This window comes from Lampris incognitus, chromosome 13, assembly GCF_029633865.1.
Source record: "Lampris incognitus isolate fLamInc1 chromosome 13, fLamInc1.hap2, whole genome shotgun sequence".
NCBI classification, from domain to species: Eukaryota; Metazoa; Chordata; class Actinopteri; order Lampriformes; family Lampridae; genus Lampris; species Lampris incognitus.
This window is the reverse complement of record NC_079223.1, coordinates 39,878,123-39,899,765: the sequence shown is the minus strand read 5'-3', so window position 1 is coordinate 39,899,765 and position 21,643 is coordinate 39,878,123. Positions and strand designations below refer to the sequence as shown.

The 21,643-nt window shown below is 46.5% G+C and overlaps 2 protein-coding genes across 2 annotated transcripts; one reads left to right on the top strand and one right to left on the bottom strand.

Annotated features, from left to right (window-relative positions):
* Positions 1-9,974: 9,974 nt before the first annotated feature.
* nanp (N-acetylneuraminic acid phosphatase) lies at positions 9,975-12,898 on the top strand. Its single transcript, XM_056291353.1, has 2 exons — positions 9,975-10,077; positions 10,306-12,898. The coding sequence occupies exons 1-2, from the start codon at positions 9,988-9,990 to the stop codon at positions 10,942-10,944; spliced, it is 729 nt and encodes a 242-aa protein (XP_056147328.1). The 5' UTR covers positions 9,975-9,987; the 3' UTR covers positions 10,945-12,898.
* Positions 12,899-13,077: 179 nt separating this feature from the next.
* On the bottom strand, positions 13,078-21,569 carry polr1b (RNA polymerase I subunit B). The gene is made up of 15 exons (XM_056291352.1): positions 21,378-21,569; positions 20,912-21,079; positions 20,392-20,538; positions 20,163-20,295; positions 19,896-20,032; positions 19,138-19,361; positions 18,813-18,984; positions 18,416-18,587; positions 17,827-18,108; positions 16,277-16,410; positions 15,510-15,680; positions 15,241-15,397; positions 14,916-15,112; positions 14,558-14,808; positions 13,078-14,185 (listed from the first exon to the last, which is right to left on the bottom strand). Exons 1-15 carry the CDS (start codon positions 21,555-21,557, stop codon positions 13,303-13,305), a joined length of 3,408 nt encoding a protein of 1,135 aa, XP_056147327.1. The 5' UTR covers positions 21,558-21,569; the 3' UTR covers positions 13,078-13,302.
* Between the last annotated feature and the right edge of the window lie 74 nt (positions 21,570-21,643).

Here is a 21,643-nt window from a genome sequence, read left to right as displayed (position 1 = left end):
CTGTCGCCCAATGACCCCTGGGATAGGCTCCAGCATCCCTGCGACCCTGAGAGCAGGCTAAGCGGGTCTGGATAATGGATGGATGGGTGGATATTCCAAATCCCTGTATGGCACAGTCCTTGGGACTACTGTATTACTTCAGGTGTGACGTCAGAGGGGGCAGATTCATGGAGACGCGGGGGCTTCAAACTAGGTCCTCTGCACAACTCTGCTGCCCACAACTCTGCATTCATAACGTATCTTCCACGAGAGAGTACACTGCTTAGAAGTGATTGCGCACAGTTTTATTTATGAAGGGATGAACAAAAGTAGTTAAATACCATTTTATTTGTGGGTATTGTGTGTGTGTGTGGGGGGGGTTGTTGTTGTTGTTGTTGTTGTTGTTGTTATGTGTCTTTGTGCGAGCATTGCTGCCACCAAGAAGGGAAAGGCAGCAGCATTTGCGGTGCAGCCTTGGCAGTGGCGTGAAAATCCTTTGCCACCGTCCATCACGCATGCTTAACACACGAGCTGGCGCGATGGCGGCGAGCTCGCGGTGAGTTGCGTTCAAGCGAAATGACAGGAACAAGCGCTTAACACGGTAGGCAGAAAGTCAGACGGGGGGGGGGGGAGATATGGGAACGCCAGTGTTTCTTGGCTCGCTATCTGTCAGGAGCTACGTGTGTTGGTGCGGCCAGATCGCAGCTGTAGTAAGGCATGGCTAATGCGTATTGTTTGCGGGCAGGGATACCCATTTACACTCTCTTTCATCTGGCCACGTCAGATTACGCCGATCAAGTTCATTCGTCGACCGCAATTTGCTTGCAAAACCGACGTCGCTGTCTTGTCAGCCCGTCATTGTGTTTTGTGTGCGTGCGAGTGTGTGTGCATGCATGGCTGAGTATGCATGTGATTGCGAATGGGCAAATTCCTGTTTGTGTTTTTTTTCTCCTCCCCAACCCCCCCCCCTTTTTTTTTTCTTTTCTCTTTTCAATCCAGTCCCCATGCACCGGTCTGTTGTCAGACTGCGATACTGTACAGGAAGACGAGCGCCGTTCTCTGCTTCCGGGCTGTAACGTCACTCGTTTGGAGGAGAAGGGATGACCTCATCGCCCGGCCTCAACATTGAACGGCGAACACAGGGACAGAGGGGATGACGCACAGCATCCATATGGTGTCTGGTCTGCATAAGGTCAATCCCGGACCGCCCGTCTGGTCGCCCGCTTCTCGCCGCCGCACGTGATATAAGGGATGTCGGGTCAATGCTAATGTGGAGAAATAAATACGCACACAGCGTCTGCAGTGCGTAGTGCACTCAGAGAGACGTACACGTGAAGCAGCCCGGCCGTCTGTTCTCGTTATGTTGTGTATCTCTGCACTGACTCACAGTTTATGCACCACGCGTGTGTTTGTTCGCATGTCGGAGCTGGTGGTACGGCAACCGTCCGCCATCAAAGGCGAGGAGCGTGCAACGTTTTCTCCCGACCAGTCACCAGGCAATCTCATTTGACTCACAAACACAAATTTAACCTGTCAAGATGCACCTTGATTTATAAGCCCTGGGCCAAATATGATGTGCCCAGACTAAAATAGCTCTTCAACACTTTTTCTTTTTCTTTTTTTGTGATGTATTCACAAGCACCATCTCTCCAGAAAGGCAACCCTTTGTAGTTTGGCCCTGAAGTGTCGGGTTTAACCCGGGTGTTACCGAAATGGAGTTGCAGAAGCTCAACACAGTGTACATTGAATTTTATCTTTGCCTAAGAAAGGAGCTTCCTTCAGCTTTGTCTCTTGAGCCGATGCCTCAGTTGAGCTATTGCTACAGGTCTTTCCACATTTGATTATAAACAATATCGTTTAAAAAAAAAGTAAAATTATTCTTGGATATGCATTGGTGGATCTCCAAAATGCCCATTTGGTGTCCCCACCTAGCTCATTTGCACCAAATGATGTTATGGGCCTTTGGGAGTGTGCAAGACAACACACTTTTTTTGCACATTTCATCTAGACAGAAGGTGAAAAGGCTAACCAGAGAGGGCTGCAATAAACTTAGCAACACAAAGTTGCATTAGCAACATTTGTTTTGTATTTTCGTGTGTTGGAGACATGTATAAAAGCCTCCGATACAGCCCGGCCAGTGACCTGTCTCAGCTTGCCATCTCTTGTTCTTGTCCAGTCAGCCCGAAAATTGTACCTTTGGGATACGGTGATGTGATGCGGGATCCAAAGTGCAGCTCCTCGGGCTTAGAGGAGTTCTATCGCACACGCTCGCAGATGGATTTACTCTTAGGCTACTCATACCTCGTCCTTGAGTCAGCTTGAAAAATAGGGGCATCTTCAAACAAGCTCCGAATCTAACCTCAGGATGTCTAGCGCTCATCCTCCTCACTTCTTTATGGTAAGACAGCAATAAATATATCTGACTGTCATGCACAACTAAACGTGAGGAGATGTTTTCTAGAAAACAAGTCGGCGTTCTCATGCATCCTGGAAAGTTATAGGCTAGTTCTCAGTCATGAAAAACACCTGCATTGATCAAATGCCCCACAGTTATATGAACTACTGAGCTCATGGAAATTGTAAAAGGCAGGCTATAAAATCTTATTTTTTATCTGCTGAGATAGCATAACTTGTAACTGAGATCACGCAATTTTAGTTGTGTTTTTGGCCACGGAGATTGCACATCAGTGCTTGACGTGTGTGTGTGTGTGTGTGTGTGTGTGTGTGTGTGTGTGTGTGTGTGTGTGTGTGTGGGAGGGGGTGCCTGTATAGTGACCACCCTAAAGTTACATAGTCCATTTAGTGGCTGCTGAAGCATCCACTGATGGTTAATACTGATTAATGTGACTGCTGGTAGGCAACAGCTGTCATGCAAATCCAAGCAGAAGACACGGAAAATGTCCTTGTAATGTCCTGGGAAATGACTTCTTAAAAGGAGCAGGAACCATGCAGTCGAGTCTCTGTCTCCCGTCTCGTCAGTAACCTGGCATGAGCTTGGCCTTTCATACTCTGAACCTCCCTGCAACAACTCCTCTGGTTGGACCTCGGGGTGGTTGGCGCTGGATATTACACAAGATGACTTTTCACATTCAGTAGGCCAAGCTCCCATGGCTATACTCCAGTGACCATGCATATTTCACAGGGGAGTAAAGCCCCTTCCCCCCCACCCCCCCCACCACCACACACCCCTACGCCCACCACCGCCCCCGCCGCTGTTGCTGTGCTGGTTCAGTGGCTGGTCAGGAGAACTCAGGTGTGTCGGCGGGGAGACAGGGTACAGTGGGAGTACTGGCCGTCTGCCAGGCCTCTCCGGGAGGTCCAATCTCCCCTCAGTGGGAGGAGAATTCAACAAATCCCAAGCTTCAACTGAGTCATAGTGGTATACATATATATGTATATATATATATATGTGTGTGTGTGTATGTGTGTGTGTGTATATATATATATAACAGGATGCATGCCAATAAAAATGCATACGCACAACTACATATATTATGCAGCACAGAGATGTGCACAGAGATGAGCACAATTTAAAGAATAAAATCACCCTGTAGGCAAAGGTACTTTGACACCTCCTGAGCATTCAGGAGATGTATCACAGGAAACGCAAACATTGTCATGGTTGCAGTGAAATGTGGAGATTTCATGCAGGACCGATGTCTCCCATTGAACTGAAGCATTATATTTCAGTTTTAAACTTAAAGAAAAAAGAACTTAAGTGTGCAGCTAATCTTTAAACCACAATTGCATGCAAAGTGTGCACACTGTGTAGGTCTCCCTCATCATTTCATGACGATCAGCACATATCCCGTAACCTGCACCAGTAACCCGCAGTATTGCTTTCGCGCCAGCTGAATCAGACGCGAAATATTTGTGGCATGTCCTCCACACGTTAACATACCTTGTGACAATTCACGAAGGACTCTGGCCTTCTAGCAGCTGTGGGCTGGTGGAGGCCTCCGACATACAATTTACATAAGCGTTGCACAGTATCGCTCTTTGATCACAGAGTTGCATTGCATAACTGCCCGAGGAGGCACCATCCTGCCCCAGATCATTTTTTGTTTTTGCTTGTGTGTACGTGCAGATTACCAGACACCCGCTGTAACCATGACAAACGTCATTAGGCACACCAGTGCCTCACTATTTAGACTGCAGTTCATACATTCCCCCGCCCGTGATAAAATCTCGCATCTATGTGTGCGTCGGTGTGTGTTTGTGTGGCCAGTGTATGTGACGCATATCAGGGGGTCATAGCTGACGCGAGGACTTTCCCCCAAAGAAAAAGGTCAGCCGAGTGCACGAACATATACGTGTGGCAGGGAGCATTCGCGCTTCTATCGTGGCATCGGCCGGCATAGCTGATGCGAATCACCCGGCAGCACCGCGCCGCTTCTTCCCGAGGGCCATGCACAGCGGAGCAGGTGGCGCGGCTTTGTAGACGGAGGAGCTGAAACGATTCCAGAGGCATCCACTTTCGTGACGTCCTCAACGTTTTTCTTTCGAGTTATCTTCACGGGGGGAAAAAAAGTTGGCCGAAGGCTCCATATATGTTTTCTTTAACATTTTACGGGTAGGTTAGTCCCACTGTTTGTGGATACACAACTTCTTTTTTTTTCTTTTTTTTTTTGAAGATGAATCTTAGAAGTCGGGCGCTGCAGATTTATGCAACAATCCCACGCACGCATGCACGTACGCACACAAGCGCGCACACGCGCGCGCAAACACTGACTCCTCAAAACAAACCGCCCAGACTGCACCGGAAGAGTCTGGTATCTTTAGAGAGCATCGGCTGAATGTGGGGCAGATGCGAAGCAGGGCAGCGGAGAGCATGGAGAGCGAGGCTGCGCAGGTGTTGTCTGGATGCGCTGCGTGGGATTGACGTTAGGTGGAATAGCAACATTGTAATTAACACTCTTCGCGTGGAGTGTGGCGTGTAGGTGTGTGTGTGTGATGTGTGTGTGTGTGTGTGTGTGTGGGGGGGGGGGGGGGTAGCTTTTGCCCAGCGGAGAGCTAGCTAGCAGCCATGACCACCCACAACGATAAAAGACGAACGACGTGTGTCTTTTAGCGGCTCAGGCAAGGAAAACACACCTTGCCGTTTCCTCAAGTGTTTGCAGTTTTCCAAGAAGTCATATATGGGCTGTTACAGAAGTCATCCTTCTTTTTCTTTTTCTTTTTTTTTTTCTCTCCCAAAAGGGAAATTCCACCTTGTCTTTGCACGTGTCCTCTGACGTATACGGCATCTTGCTATTTCCTCTTAAAATGTAAGGGGTAATTAACTCATCTGCGTGATTTCTGTCACTCAAACGAGCATAGCTCCCTCGTTTATTTTTATTATTATGGCTGCTGGTGTTGTTATTATAGGCTGCCCCCTGTCAATATATATAACGTGAGAAATTGTTGTGATTTCGGGCTTGGTGTAGGAGGAGACAGAATTACTGCGTGCTGACCGGCCGTGGGCCATTATAATTTCGATTCTGAGGCGCGCGTGCGCGCGTGCATGATTTAATCAGACAATTATCGGCGCTACAACCCCGATTGTTTTCTTTTGCCTACTGATTTGGATAATTCTCTGCTGGCAGCACCGTGGCCCAGTGGTTAGCACTGTTACCTTCTTGCTGTGTCAAGAAGGTCCTGGGTTCGAACCCCAGGCCGTCCCAGGTCTTTTCTGTGTGGAGTTTGCATGTTCTCCCCGTGTCTGCGAGAGTTTCCTCCGGGTGCTCCGGTTTCCTCCCACCATGAAAAAGACATGCATGTTAGGGTTAATACTCCTGCCTGTGCCCCTGAGCAAGGCAATGGAAAGAAGAACTGGAGTTGAACCCCGGGCGCTGCAGCTGCCCACTGCTCCTATACAATAGGATGGGTTAAATGTAGACAACACATTTCATAGCAACCTGCGCAATGACAAAATGAAGGGGCTTTCTTGGTATTTGCAGGCCCATAATTCAATCAAAAAAAATAGAAAAAGTTTGTAACACAGAAAAACTGCACGACAAAGACTATGACATCCTATTTAACTATAGATTTCCACTTTCTGACACTCATTTCGAGTATTTTCTATATATATTGAACCTATTACATGAAAGTAATGTAACCTGTTACATTAGGTTAAAAAGAAACAATCACGGCCAGAGGGATACACCCAAAACGCAACCCAAAAATACAAATAAATAATAATGATATACTGTAGCAACCCAAGGGGAGGGGCTTCAATATTACGTTTTGTTCTGCGCAAAAGATTATGGGGGTGGGGAATTGTTGTGATTTATGTTGTATTTTTACATGTTCTGTTCATGTGGGGATGTGTTGTTTGTTTGGGGGTTTGACTTGGACTAAATAGAAGACCGTTTACTGACTGACTGACTGACTGACTGACTGACTGACTTATGACCATGACTTAGATTAACGTCGCCTGCTGTGACTTGGGGGGGAAGATAATGTGGATTTTTGGGTTTTGTCAAGTGTTATTGTTGTCAAAATAAAAGCCACTCCTCTTGGTCGTGTGGTGTATAGGACGCTGGTTCGGAATTAAGAGAACGCTTATCTATGTCATCAATTCGTTCATGGCATAGGTTTCCACATTAGTGTTGGAAGTGGGATCCGGGCATGAGATATCCAGAGATTAGAGTGAGACATTGAGCGGACCCGTTAGCGCTTAGAGAACCTGGCATGGAAAAGGACGAAGCCCGCCAGAGATGGAATTTTTCCAGTCCACCCTAATGGCTCCGGTGCACTGCGGGCCCACCACCCCTTAGAGGCCAGACGTGCCAGTACAGGGGAACACCTGCGGCCCGCCGCCACCAACCACCCCCTAGCGACCAGGACGACTGCTGCCAACAAACCATCACCACTGGTCCCCACGCCTAGCCTGTGACACCCCGCAGTTGCACACAGAACACTAGCCAACCTACCCAAGTACATCGGGATGACACAGGTAAAGCCGTACCACTCGCAAGTCCATCTGGTGGCATAGCCCAGTGGATGGAGCAATGAAGAAGCTGCACTTCACCTAGCCCTGACCATGGCACTGGAAAGGCAATTTGGGCAGCAACCCTTCGCTGACCAGAGCAGGGAGCAGCTAACCAGCCGCCACCGCCAAGAAGGGCAGAACCTGGGCACCTTTGCCGCAGATGTGTAGCTGCATGCCCAACATGGTTACCCGCAGTTCAGTGCAGCTGCCCAAGAGAAGTTTGCTCTCCACGCTTTCATGCAGGGGCTCATACCAGAGCGGTTGGGCCAGCATGTCCACCTTGCCATGCCCCAATCCCTCAGCGAGGCTCTCTGCAAAGCTGAACAGGCCGAGGTGGTACTCTACATACGGCCTACCTAGCAGAAGGCCCTCACTCTCCAACTGCACATCAGGTTGGCCGATTACAATGAGGAGGAGGCAGAAGCTGTCTACCAAGTTCAGCCTCCACCACAGCAGTCTCAGCGATGGCCTCCCAATATCCAGGTGACGTCCACCCCAGCCCAGTGTGACGAGCCTGGTCACATAGCCCACGATTACCCAGCACCAGCACCGAAAGCCAGAGTCACCTGGCCGGTGGGAAACGACAGCGGAGTGGCCGAGTGAGGGGACCTCCACTCCAGTCTCCAGACCTCCTTCAAGGCCGATGCACACTCTGGTGGGCTGCCTAGATCAAACCAAAGGACTGTATCTGAACTGCCAACTTGACGGTCAACCCTGCCGGGCCCAGGTAAACACGAGGTCTACCATTTCCCTGGTGTGACCTGGCATCCTCTTGGGTACCACCGACATGCTCACCAACCAACACCCAGTTGATGACGGTGACAGGAGAAAAGACTGGCATGAGAGGGAAGAAGTCACTGCGAGTCCGGGCTGGAGACCAGGAGCTGGCGCATGAGTTCTGGTTCACCAACATCCGGGACCCGTGCATCATTGGCCTGGACCTGCTGACCCACTGTGGAACCCAAGTTAATGTGTCGGGGACAACTATCATCCTTGGCACCAAGACTGTGGCGCTCCAATCTGGTCAGGGGAAGAACAGGTCCAAAGACCAACGAGCCAGTCGTCAAGCAGCCACTGCCCAGCAGTAACAGAGCCCCTGTGCTTCTCCGCCCCAATGGCCCAGACCACTGTCCAAGCCACCCACCAGCATGCCCACCACCAGTAGCCCTGCAGTACCCCAACCTGCCTCAGCCCTGACTGCTGAGCCTGCCGTCCTGCCCTCTGCATAGACGACTGAGGCCATACACAACTTATGGCAGTGCGGCAGCAATGGCCTTGACCCACAGCAGCGCTACCAGTTAAAACATCTCCTCAATGACTACGCGGACATCTTCACTGCTAGAGACGAAGACTGCAGGCAGACTGGGCTGGTCCAGCGTGCCATCTAGACCAGCCCCACCCAAGCCTGAGATTGCTGGGGGGAAAGAAATGGACTACTTCCAAAGACTGACGGATCGCCTGCACATGCCGGGCCCAGGCCAGCTCCGGAGCGTGGCAGACACAGAGTGCCTTGGCCAGGCCATTAGACACAGAGTGCCTTGGGCAGGCCTTCATGCCAGGAGACAAGGTATGGGTGTATTGTCCTGTTCACAAGAAGGAGATTTCCCCCAAGCGTCGCAGCCACTGGCAGGGGTCCGGCTGTCTGAGGTGGTGTACCGAGTGCGCATGCCCGGCTGGGGGGAACGTGGTGGTGCTGCACCAGGACAGACTCTCCCCATACTGCCCCCTGGCTCCACCTGTTGTTGAGGAGGGGGGTTGACAACAGCACCCCATGCTCCGAGTCCGACCAGCGTGACTCTTCTCCAGTTGTGCTTCCTGTGAGCCCCAGGCGGCCTGTTCGCCAGCAACGACACCCTGGGAATTGAAGGGAATATGTGTTGGGTGACAGGGTTGTCAAGGGCGACTGACCCCTCAGATGGGGGCTATGTAGCGTTCCAAGGGGATGAGCCGCAGTATTACATTTTGTTCTGCGCAAAGGATTATGGGGGTGGGAAATTGTTATGATTTATGCTGTATTTTTACATGTTCAAATGTTCTGTTCATGTTGAGATGTGTTGTTTGTTTGGGGGTTTGATTCGGAATAAACAGAAGACCGTTTACTGACTGACTGGCTGTAGGACTGTGACTTAGACTAACGTCGTCTGTTGTGAATCCGGGGGGAAGTTAACGTGGACTTCGATTCTTGTCAAGTATTAAGTGTTGTCAAAATAAAAACCATTCCTGTTGGTCGTGCGTTGTATGGGATGCAAGTTTGGTGTCAAGAGAAAGCTCAGCTCCGTCATCAATTAGTTCATCGCATAGTATGCCACAATACAATTAAGTCCAATGTAAGTGAATGAATATTTCAAGTAGACTAATAAAGGTAAAAGGACGCTTTAAAAAAATCAAAAGACCACACAGGAGGCGAGCGCTAGTCTTTTTCAAAATGTGATACACTACTGCCATCTGGCGGATAAAGCGAATAACAGTTTTTCTATGTTAACAAGTAATGAAAATAAAGGCATTGGAACCACGGACAGACATTATCTCAAAATAAGAATAAAATAAAGATTTTACTGATTCATGCATCAAAAACTCATTATGAAATGATGGCAGATTTACAGTCTTTGTCCACAACATTCGATGGAATCTAATAAAGGTATACATTACAAGACAATGCTTGATCCTTACAGAAAATACATTATAATCCCGATAAGAGCGCATAAGATCCCCACAGAAACACAGAAATGTTATAGGAAATATCATACACAATCCTATAGAATGATAAAGTATTTACAATTATGGGAATTTATGGGACGTAATGGAAATTTAGGGCTGTAACAAAAAAGTCTTTTTCGGTTTAAGTCAAATTATATTTCGGGTTTGCCGAAAGAAAGAAAAAAAATCAGACAAATTGAACTCGGAGCTTTTTCGATCGCCAATACTTGTCCGATCATAGTCGAACCCGTCTTTTAAAAAAAACTGCAGCTTCCGTCATGCATTTGACGTCACGGCGATACTTCCGGGATAAACCCGTTGGGACTCGACGCGCTGTAATGGATCGCAAACCCGTCAGGGCGATATTGTTTGATCTGGATAATACACTCATCGAAACAAACCGCGCAGGTGGAGTGGCGATACAAAAGGTGAATTGATTTAAACGCGAGGAGCCCCTTCCTCAGTATGCCAAGTGGGTGCTGGTGCTCGTCGCACCTCCGGTCAAACAGGGAGTCTCGGTTTTGAGTGACGACACCAAAGATTATAACGTCTTAAACTTAAACGAGGTACCCAGTGCGTGTGGACTTCAAATAGATCATGTAGTTGTTCCGACTGATCGGATGTTTAAGGCGTCTTGTAACGTTTTCATTTCACAGACCTGCGAGCTGTTGAAGAAAACTTTGGGCCTCGATGAGGGAACCGTCTTCCGCGTATGTGACGCATACAAGGACAAGCTCCGGGACGAGGTGTTTGACGCCAGCGGCGCCAGAAGCATAGATGAGGTACGTGTGGGCCACTGGGAGGAGAGCATCCAGGAGGTGGTGGCCGGCTCCCCTGAGCCCTCCCTGGCCACCGACTGCTACTATTTATGGAAAAACACTCGCCTGCAGCTCCTTAGTCTGTCCCCTGACATACGCAACCTGCTGAGAGAACTCAGGACCGGGTACAAGCTGCTGCTGCTGACCAATGGGGAGACCCGGACCCAGAGGGAGAAAGTGGAAGTGGTGGGATGCGAGGAGTTCTTCGACGCCGTCGTGGTGGGCGGGGAACATCCAGAGCAGAAGCCGTCCCCCTCCATCTTCACACACTGTTTTGCCCTCCTCGGCGTGGAGGCCCAGGACTGCGTGATGGTGGGAGACTCCCTGGGCACAGACATCAAGGGTGGTCTCAATGCAGGGGTGCGGGCTACGGTTTGGATCAACCAGGGAGGGTCTCTGCCCGATGATTCAATAAAGCCAGACTTTACCATTCCGAGTGTGCTGGGCCTGCCAGATGTTCTGGAAAGCTTGAAGTAAATACAACTGACCGACACGACCCACCTGTTTACCATTCAAATGAAGGTTACAGAATGACAGAGATTTTATTTTGCGTACATCCACAGAAGAATGTTAACATAAGATGTATGTAAGAAATGCTTTTTGAGCCTCAGTCATTGTACTTAGTGTAAAGTTCAAAATTCAAGATTGATTTATTTGTCCTAAGGGAACTTTGTCTTGGACATAAAGGCTACCACATAAAAATACATACCTTATAGTGCAGTAACAGACATAAAGTGCATCCACTGCGAACACTGCCCCTCATTTCACATCCTCCTTAGGTCCTGAGTTTAGGAGATTCACTGATCGTGGAATGAAAGAGTGTTTGTACCTGTTCAGGTATCTTCCTGTATTTAATTGGAACCCGGTAGCGTCTATCTGATGGGAGCAGTTCATATTCTGGACACAGGGCATGAGAGGGGTCAGCAATAATTCTCCTAGCCTGTTTAGCTATTGTCTTCTCAGAGTATTTTGAGGAATAGATGCTCCCTCACCCCTGTCACTATCATTGGCTGTGTGGACCAGTCTGTTTATTTGTGATTTTTAACCTAAGTGATATATTACCAAACATCTGGCCGACCCTAAACACCCTGAGTCTGCACAAACAGTAAGAGTCTCTGTTGGATCCTGGTACATACAGCATTCACATGGACATGCCAAGAGAGATTACAGTCAATATGTACACCCAAGTATGTGTAAGAATGAACCTGGGTAATACAAGTGTTATGGATTAGTAGTGGAGAATGATCCTCCTGATGTCCTGGCTCAAAAATCATTTCTGTTTTCTGTGTTTACAATGAGATGATGGTAATCACACAATTGTAAGAACTTTTCAAACTCTAAACTAAAGCCAGAAATGCCAGTGTCTGTATCCATAAGTCCCAAGATGGCAGTGCCATCAGAAAACTTGACAACAAACGTGCTGGGATGACTGCTTGTACAGTCGTTTGTATATAATGTAAACAGAATGGGGGAACTCACACATCCCTGAGGAACGCCTGTGTTGATGACTTTAGACTCAGATAATGTCTGGTTCACTGGGACCTGCTGGGTCCTGTTGGTCAAAAAGTGATACCACCTGATGATATCTGGGTTAATAGACATCTGTCTGAGCTTATTGAGGAGGATGTGTGGCTGCAGGGTATTAACAGCAGAGCTGAAGTCCACAAACAGCAGTCTGACATAGGCCTTGGGGTTTTCAAGGTGTTGCAAAATAAAGCGTATTATGGTTAGTATTGCATCATCACTGACACAATTGTCTTTATAGGCAAACATAAGAACCTAGCTGTCCATTTGTTTGACTTCAGCTTCCACACCATCATCAATTTCCAGACACTTGTTACAATAGCGGTCAGGGCTACTGGTCTAGTCCTTATTTTCCTGGGGAACAGGCTTTTTTGGAAGAGTAATAATTGCCTATTTCCAGAGAGATTGATCTATATGTGAGCCAACAGACCTTTGCAGACAGATCCAGGCTGGTTTAGGTCCCCTGTACATCTTCAAGAGGAAAGCTGAGACGCCATCAGGGCCTGCTGCCTTATTGGTGTTTGTTACACATAATACAGTCAATAAATATCCAAAGTTGTGGACCATAAGGGGCAAAGGGGGGGAAAAATCTATTCACTGTAAAATTGTGATACAAAGCTGTGATAAATTAAAATCTATCGCATTTCCTTTGACTCATGATGCTGAATCACAATGAACAGATGCCGTTAAGGTTTTTATTGTAATGCTTTCTACGTTTACGTTTGAATTTGAAACGTTCTAGTTTACTCGGGAACGCGGGTTTTAAGCTTCTTTAACATGCGATTTCACATGTATTAATTTTGTTGTATTTTTTTTGGATTTCTGTATTTACTGAAGATTAGAGGAGATGGAGACAAAAAAAATCATTAAATCAATATTAATGTGGTGTTTGAGTAATTGCAATACCTATCAAATCTGCACCAAAATTGTAATATTGAACTGGGAATATTGAAAAAAAACCTGTCAATTTCCAGCGACATCACTCAAAAAAAGCCAGGACTCAAGTCAAATCTAGTGAAGGCTTTACTTAATTACAGGTTATATTGATATATCGCAATGAAGAAGTAAAATACAAATATGCATTTCTGACCAGATCACTCGCTCTATTCACCCTATCATCCACCTTGTATAAAGTAGGCAAACCTGCTGTGGCGCAATAGCTGGCTTCCTCTTGTTTCTTCTATGGCTATTCATTTTCTGACAAATATTACATACACAGAAATATTTCATATTGCTGGAAAGCAGTTCCATTACAATGTTCAAGATTCTCATAAATCCTCAACTCCACTTTAATCTATTTTCCTTTTTTTGTCATTTTACTTCTAATTTGACTTTGATATTCATTGCCGCGAGCTCGGCAACAAAGTAGCGGAAGACAAAAGGCACATTTACTGTGTCAATGGAGTCGCTCTTGCCACACAGGGTGCAGACTGTTTTGCGGTGGCACAGGGAAGACCAGGACGGCGGTGGCTTCTCCAGCAGAGGGGACAGCAGGCTGCCGCAGTCGACGCATACCTGGGCCACGGAGCGATCGGAGCAGTTGAAAAGGCGGTCGTGGAGCAGGAAGGAGGAGCCATGGGCCAGCAGGGCGTCTCGCTCCATTTCCCCGAAGCGGACGCCTCCCTGGATGTTCCTTCCTCCCACCGGCTGGTTGGTCACCTTGTCCCGTGCCCCCGTGGTCCTCACCTGAAACTTGTCAGAGACCATGTGACGCAACCGCTGGTAGTAGACGATGCCGATGAAGATATCTGCCTCCAGCTCCAGGCCGCTCAGCCCACTGTAGAGCCGCTCTGTGCCATAGTGGTTGTAGCCCGCAGCTCGTAGCATGTCTCCAAAGTGCTCGAGTGCAGAGTTTTTCTCAGAGAAGATGAAGGGTGTGGCATCATGGCTAAGACCGTGCGAAGCAGCGGACTTGCCCGCCATGCTTTCAATCAGCATTCCGATTGTCATGCGGGAGGGGAAGCCGTGGGGGTTGAATAGGATGTCGGGGGTCATCCCGCTCTCCGTGAAGGGCATGTCCGCTGCGGGCCACAGGCGGCTCAGGATGCCCTTCTGACCGTGGCGGCTGGCAAACTTGTCACCAATGGTGGGGTTGCGCGGCACTCGTATGGTGATGCAGACACGTCTGAAACGGCCCGTGCCGCTCTGATTGCTGCAGACCTTTATGTTGTCAACAACACCGCTCTCTTGGCTCCTAGAGGCAGAAGAAGAAAAACAATTGATTATTGATGAATTTTTAAAAAAAAAAGAAGTTTTGTTTCACTCCAAAGTGAAACCTACCATTTCTAATATTTGATACCTACTCTTACAAAACAATTCAGCATAAGAGTTTACTGAATTATGATACCTGTTCAGAGTAATAATAGATATTTCCAGCACATGGCAATAGAAAATTCTTTTCGATATTTTACACATCGAATTACGACCATCATTATGTTTTCCCATGTTGAAATCATGACATTTTAACGATTTCATTGATCAACTTTAGTGGGCTAATTTAAAATAAATACAAAAGCTACATGGTAATAGCACACGAGAGTATATGGCTAACCCTTGAAAGACTTACTTGTAGAAAGTGACAAAGCTCTGGCCAGTATTGAGATTGATGCAGCTGTAGAAGGGGTCTCCATTCCGGAGCACTGTACCAATGGGAGGGAGTCCATCTGGATCCAGTTTATTGTTAACTTTAGGGTCACCTGACTTGGTTCCGAACACGATGCCGTCGTCTCCCTTTGCCTTGTCTGCCAGATCCACCAGTTCTGTCTTGTAGACACTGCCGTGGGCAAAGCCCCTTTCCCACGATGACTTATTCAAAATCTAATAAGGTACAATTATATATGAATCCCGCTTTGTCTCAACATCTGACATCACTACACACACTCACTCTCTCACACACATGGAGGAAATGTAAACCAAAGTCTCACCATAGCATCTTCCATGTCGTAACCGGTGTAGGATATAACTGCCACGATGGCATTTGTGCCGACAGGATAATTGTCCATGTTGTAGTGGTCGTACATGTAGGGTCTGACCAGCGGGCTCTGAGGGGTTTGTAGGCGGTATAGCTTGTTGTCCGAGCGATCCTGGAATGAGTGCAGGGGGAAGCCCATGGTTTGCTTCCCTGCAGAAGCGATAGTGAGTTTAGGTTAAATTATTTCAGATGAAAAAAAAAGAAGCTACAATTGCATAATATGATAGGATAGAGTCAAGAATAAAGAAATTGCTTGGTTGGGTCTATCTGAGACTTACCCATCTGACATTGGTACATGTTCCTGGGGCTCTGGTTGTGGTCACAATAAGGAATGAAGTTAGCCACCACACTTAACATGCTGTGGGGAAAAAGTTCCTGGTGTGTGGTCACACCTGCCTCAATCTCATCCTCCAAAATGCCCACATTGATGTACAGCTGCTCAAGGGCAGAGAGAAGATGGTTACATTCACAATACACTTGTGCATTCCAGGTGCTGATCCCATGATTACTGAAACAAAACCACGTTAATTGGCAGTTTACGCATTACCTGTTCAAAGGTGCCAATCAGCTCTTGCTGGCCCAGGGCAAGGTTCTGGACGGGTCGCACCATACGACAGGGTGTTGTGAAGAGGAATAGGCCCGGATAAATGCTGGCCTTGCCCGTTTTGGGAATCAGCACTATCTCAGTACAGGGAGGGATTTTCTTCTCTTTTAAAACCTACAGGAGAATGTTGTCAATAAGGAAGACACACAAGTACATACGTATGTTAAACATTCACAAGTTTTACGTCACAAATGCCTCTATTACAATGTGCAAATTCTTTTTTTTTGGGGGGGGGGGGATTTCTTTCCCCCCTTTTTCTCCCCAATTGTATCTGGCCAATTACCCCACTCTCCCGAGCCATCCCGGTCGCTGCTCCACCCCTTCTGCCGATCCGGGGAGGGCTGCAGACTGCCACATGTCTCCTCCGATACATGTGGAGTCGCCAGCTGCTTCTTTTCACATGACAGTGAGGCGTTTCACCAGGGGGACGTAGCCGTGGGAGGATCACGCCATTACCCCCCAGTTCCCCCTCCCCCCCGTACAGGTGCCCCGACCGACCAAAGGAGGCCCTAGTGCAGCGGCCAGGACACTTACCCACATCCAGCTTCCCACCCGCAGCCACGGCCAATTCTGTTGGGACGCCCGACCAAGCCGGAGGTAACAGGGGGATTCGACCCGCCGATCCCTATGTTGGTAGGCAACGGAATAGACCACCACGCCACCCAGATACCCATACTGTGCAAATTCTGATGTACAAACAGTGTCCCTACCTTGAACCTGCGCAGGGAGTCAGCTAGGAGGGGGGCGAGGTCATTCTCCACCCAGCCCACCAGGGCCCCATCCAGAACCACGGGGTAGCAGTCCGAGTAAGCTTGACAAGGAGAACCGTCCACTGGGGTCATACCTTGGTAACAGAAAAAAAAGATTCAAATGAAACTCTGCACCTGCTATATAATGTATGTCATACAGCAGCCACACTCTAAGCAGCACCTCAGCAGTGTAAAACCATCCAAATTAGAGATTTTCATTTGTGCTCAAAAATTAGTACCATGTCTTTATGCATGTTCAATAATCCAAGTAAGGAAATCACAGAAAGGTGAATCAGTTCATCTGGACACATTTATTGAGAGAAACATTTCTTAAAGTGTCTAACATGAGTGACGAAACCTCAGTAAATGTTGTGTCCAGATGAACTGATTCACCGTTCTGTGACCAAACTAGTTTTACTTCAGCAGTACACTTAAAAAGAACAAACAGTACATTGGGGGTCATCCCGCTCTCTGTGAAGAGCTATTTCTATTTTCACCAGTGATTTGGGTAAGCCTGCTTTGTGCATTTCTTTTCCATTTTCTAAATAAAATCATTCATTATTCAACAAAATGTTTCAATCGTTGATTTTTATGCTTTTTATGCTCTATTTCTTAATTTGACACTAATATTAATTTCAATATTGATAGTCAATATAAATTTTGTTGAAATTCCAATATTTTTGTATTGAAAATTAGCTTTGTTTTAATGTACATGTGTACCAAAAAAAAGCAGACATGAAGCATAAAATGCCAATAATAATATAAAAATATATATAATTATAATATAAAATATCCACCCATTATCCAAACCGCCTATCCTGCTCTCAGGGTCACGGGGATGCTGGAACCTATCCCAGCAGTCATTGAGCGGCAGGCGGGGAGAGACCCTGGACAGGCCGCAATGCCATCACACAGGGCCAATACACACACACACACACACACACACACACACACACACACACACACACACACACACACTTAGGGACAATTTTAGTATGGCCAATTCATCTGACCTACATGTCTTTGGACTGTGGGAGGAAACCGGAGCACCCGGAGGAAACCCACACAGACACGGGGAGAACATGCAAACTCCACACAGAGGATGAACCGGGACAACCTCCAAGGCTAGACTACCCCAGGGCTTGAACTCAGGACCTTCTTGCTGTGAGGTGACCGCACTAACCACTGCGCCACCATGCTGCCTAATATATAATTATAATATATAATAAAATATATATAAAAATATAATAACAATAATAAAAAGAAGATAAGCAGGTTGGAGCGGCACAGCGTGACAGAACTGGCTACACATGACCAATTTAGACATCAGCAGTTATCATAATAATGGCAAGTCTGTTCCGGGGGATGAAGGGCTATTTAAAACAAGACTATATATGGCTTATGTCGCAGACCACGGGTGAGAAAACTGCCCTGACTGAGTCTACAAACTACTTTGAATCCCTCATTTCAGCGAATGCTTTACAGAGCAGCTGACTCTGGCCAGCACTGACCCAAGGAGCAGAGCAGGGTGGGCAAGGTGACGGTGGCCATGGCTTGGCCCACGATCTCACAGCTGGCTGTCATGTGGTTCATGAGGCCACAGGGCTCTCCATCTGGGGTGTGGACGGGGCACAGGAAACCCCAGGATTCAGGCAGCAGCTTACGCACCGAGGTGGTCCTCATCTTGGCAAAAGCAGCACCTCTGTGCACACAGCGGAAGTGGGACAGGTAGCGGATAAAGTTGAGCTTGTCAGCCACTACACAAAGGCCTGTATTCTGGAGCAGCCCAAGACCTGTGCGGGGGGGGGGGGGGGGGGACAGGTCAGTGTCACTCCCCTTGAGACACGGGTTAGACGTTTAAGCTTATCTTGTCTAAAAGCCAGGTGGTCTGAGTTTTGGCAGAAAATAAAATGCATGCAAATAAACTACCAAAGTGTCTTAGCGTTGTATCCCTAATGAATACTCAATCACATTCAAAAGCAAAGAGATGCAACATAATCTAAATTAATTGGACCTAAAAACAGCATGAATTGACAAAATGAAGATCCATTCTTGTTTTGAAAGAAATAAATGTTAATTTTAAACCAAGCCAAGCTGTACCCGTCTTGGAGCTGAGATTCCCAGTCGCCAACAGATATTCAAATGCTTTGGTCAGGTCAACGCCGAAGTTGAACATCTTCATCAGGTTTTCGGTAGTTAAACTTGCATTTAGCTTGATGGCCCTCTTGAGTATTGCCAGCTTCACAGACACCAACCAGAGAGTCATTTTCTCCTGTTAGCATGGATTATATAGAATTAAAAAAATAAAATAAAGGAAAAATAACACACTCACTAATTATCATCTGATCTCATTATCATCTGATGATCAGTGAGTTTGGAAATCTTTTTAACAACAGAAACCTAGCAAAAAAAAAATTATTTTTTTTTTGAAATTCAAAAAATTAATTGGTCCTTAACATGCGTTATGAGCTCTTCAAGAAAAGGCAACATCACTTGCCTTGAGAAACATGAGGTAGAGTTGACCCGGAGTGAGCACCTCTTGACACATGATGCTATCGGGGTTCTCCTCCATACACTCCAGCTTGGCTAAGGCGAATAGTTTCCTGGCCATCATACACAGCAAGTAGAACTTCTCTGTATCAGATGTGAGGTGAATACAAATGCACTCACTGAAGGAGACAGAAAAAGAAATAAAATAAACACAGCTACTTTAACTGCAATGCACCAAAACCACGCGTTATGAGAAAGGCTTGCACCATTTTATTGTCAAACCGAGAACATTTGCTGTGATAGTCAAAAATGGCAGAGAGCCAAGAACTCACTTGAGCAGGAAATTGGCACACTGTTCAGGGGTAAACCATTCAGGCAGGAACAGCTTAACCCGGAATCGCTCCCCGAGGTAATTGAGCACCTTGCTGCGGGTGATGCAGCCCCTCTCTGCAACAAGGCGCAGCATTTCTGACACACAGCTCTTGTAGAAGGAATTGTCTTCATAGCCCTTGATCAGCTCCTGGTATATCTGGAAATCTGTGAAGTCCACCAGGGCCTGGATGACACGCACATGACATTAAAAACATGATTTATAGCAAAAAATTTATGTGAGAAAGTCTCTTGGTAATTCAGACAAACAATACAATAACGGAGAACAATTTTATAAAAAGTGATTTTTGATTTCACATATTTGAGGCCAATATAATTCCTGTCTGAACAGCAATTATCAATTCAGGTTGCTCAGCATATTATTCCACTATACTCTTGCTGATTTAATAGCGCTCAGTCTGTTTCATCACTGAAACAGGTTTTCAATAGCATCTGACTGAAAACGTACCTCAATAATCTCTAAACCACTCAAAAAAAAATATTCATTAATAACATCACTGAAGGCACGGAGGTGTCAATTTTTTCTCAAAGTATTTCCCTTTGCATTGAAGTCACCTCTAACAAAGACCTTCCTGTAGCATCTAGTCACTTTTCATTTAATCAGCAAAACCCAGGGAAGGTGATCACAGTACATTTTAAGACTGGGCGGAGAACTAGCTTCATATTCCTTGTCACAATGCATCTTCCTAATCTAAATTACCTTTAGTACAAAGCCAAGTGGGAGGAAGAAGAGCTCTTTCTGGTATATGAAATTCAACATCATTGTCCCATTCTCCATGTAATGAAGGTTCATGTTGATGGCTGTATGCTCCTCCTTCACACATCTCATAGAGATACCTGTGGGACACATTTAGTTTAGCCATAACTATAAATGCAACTCAATACTTTCTCTGTCAAACGTTTATTTACGAGATGACTTTAACAGAGTAATGTTCTCCACACTCATTGTTAATACAGTTCCATATACCATACTGAGTGTATCCTTGGCCTCTGTTTTTCCATTTATGTCTCAACATGGCAATGGGATAATTTCTTCTGGGCATGATCAGCAAACGGATGACCTTCTCAATTCCATTCACAATGAAATAACCGCCCATTTCCTTAAAGAAAGAGAAAATAAAGGGATTAACATGTAATGCATGAAATATATGCAGGTAATAAACTCCAGTTTGTATTTGCACCCTACATCTTCTCACCTCCGCTTCCTCGTGATGTTGAATGAGCTCTTTGGGAGACAGCCCATGTAGGTTACACAACTTGGACTTGACCATGATAGGTATCTGGCCAAGGGCCTGTTTGACGATGCCTTTGGGAATTCCATTGATTGACCAGCTGATATCTGCCTGAATGAAAATAAAGAAGCTAGCCGTAAAAAGGCTAGACAGTACTTAAGAGCAGCCTAATGCACTGAGATAGCAGAAATGACAGTAGCCAAGGAGGAAAAGGTAAAACTCCTTTTGGTAGTGACCTTATTGGTACACTGTATGACAGAATCAATCATACGAAAGGGTTACAGTTGTGGCTCGTGTGCAAATAAAGCTGGAAAAGGAGTTACAGACCATTTTATGATGACCTCCCTAAACATTTCTGCAAACGCATTTCCATAAATAATTCCCATTCTTACTGATTTTACCTCAGATAACAGCTGCTTGTTTTTGACGGAGGTGAAAAAGGAATCATATTGGCTGCCTTTAGGCCTGTTAAATTCAAACTTACCACAAGTTTCCCCCTGTATGTACACCTCCTTCCCCGGCACTCCGCTGGGAACAAATTCAAGTCCCTGCAGACGCTCCCCTTCGCGACCGCCGGCTTCATAACAGTTGCGTCAACAAACGTCAAACTGATCTTGTCATTTCTGAATGTGAACTCCAACGGAGGAATAGCCTGAGAAAGAAACGGCAAGTTAGATTTAGCAGTGCAACTTCGAACAGATACAACTGCAAATTGATCAATGGTGGCGTCATTTAAAGTGGCACGATCATCGTGGTAGCCACCGACTTGACATGAGGGCTTAGAAATGAGGGGGGGGGGGTGTCAAACGACAGAACGAGTATGAAGTGCTTAGTCTTAACATGGTCGTATTTAATTCCACAGGCTAACTAGCTAATTTACGTCCAGAGTAAACCCATGCAAGAATCTGGGAAAAGTAAAAAAAAAAAAAAAGTGCAAACACACAACTGACCTGCACAGTTCGACCGAGTCCATATTTAACAGCTTGGTCGAATGACTCTATGTGCGCCTTCGTCAGTTCCTGGACAGCAGCGTGTTGCGTTTTCTTCGGGATGCCAAATCCTTCTTCTGTCAAGCTTTTTAGACTCGGTCCTTTGGGTAAATTACTCCACTTGGCGGAAAAATCCATCATCACATCACACCGTTGTTTTCCACATGGGCACGCCGACACGGAAATACTATCTCCTCGTCACCCGGAAGTGAAAAAAAGACGTCGGG

Coding starts and splice junctions, on each gene's coding strand:
- nanp (XM_056291353.1), top strand. CDS start 9,988: ATGGATCGCAAACCCGTCAGGGCGATATTGTTTGATCTGGATAATACA. Junction 10,078..10,305: donor GTGGAGTGGCGATACAAAAG/GTGAATTGATTT, acceptor TTCATTTCACAG/ACCTGCGAGCTGTTGAAGAA.
- polr1b (XM_056291352.1), bottom strand. CDS start 21,557: ATGATGGATTTTTCCGCCAAGTGGAGTAATTTACCCAAAGGACCGAGT. Junction 20,033..20,162: donor CCAAGGATACACTCAGTATG/GTATATGGAACT, acceptor TGTGTCCCACAG/GTATCTCTATGAGATGTGTG. Junction 18,109..18,415: donor GAATCTCAGCTCCAAGACGG/GTACAGCTTGGC, acceptor CCCCCCGCACAG/GTCTTGGGCTGCTCCAGAAT.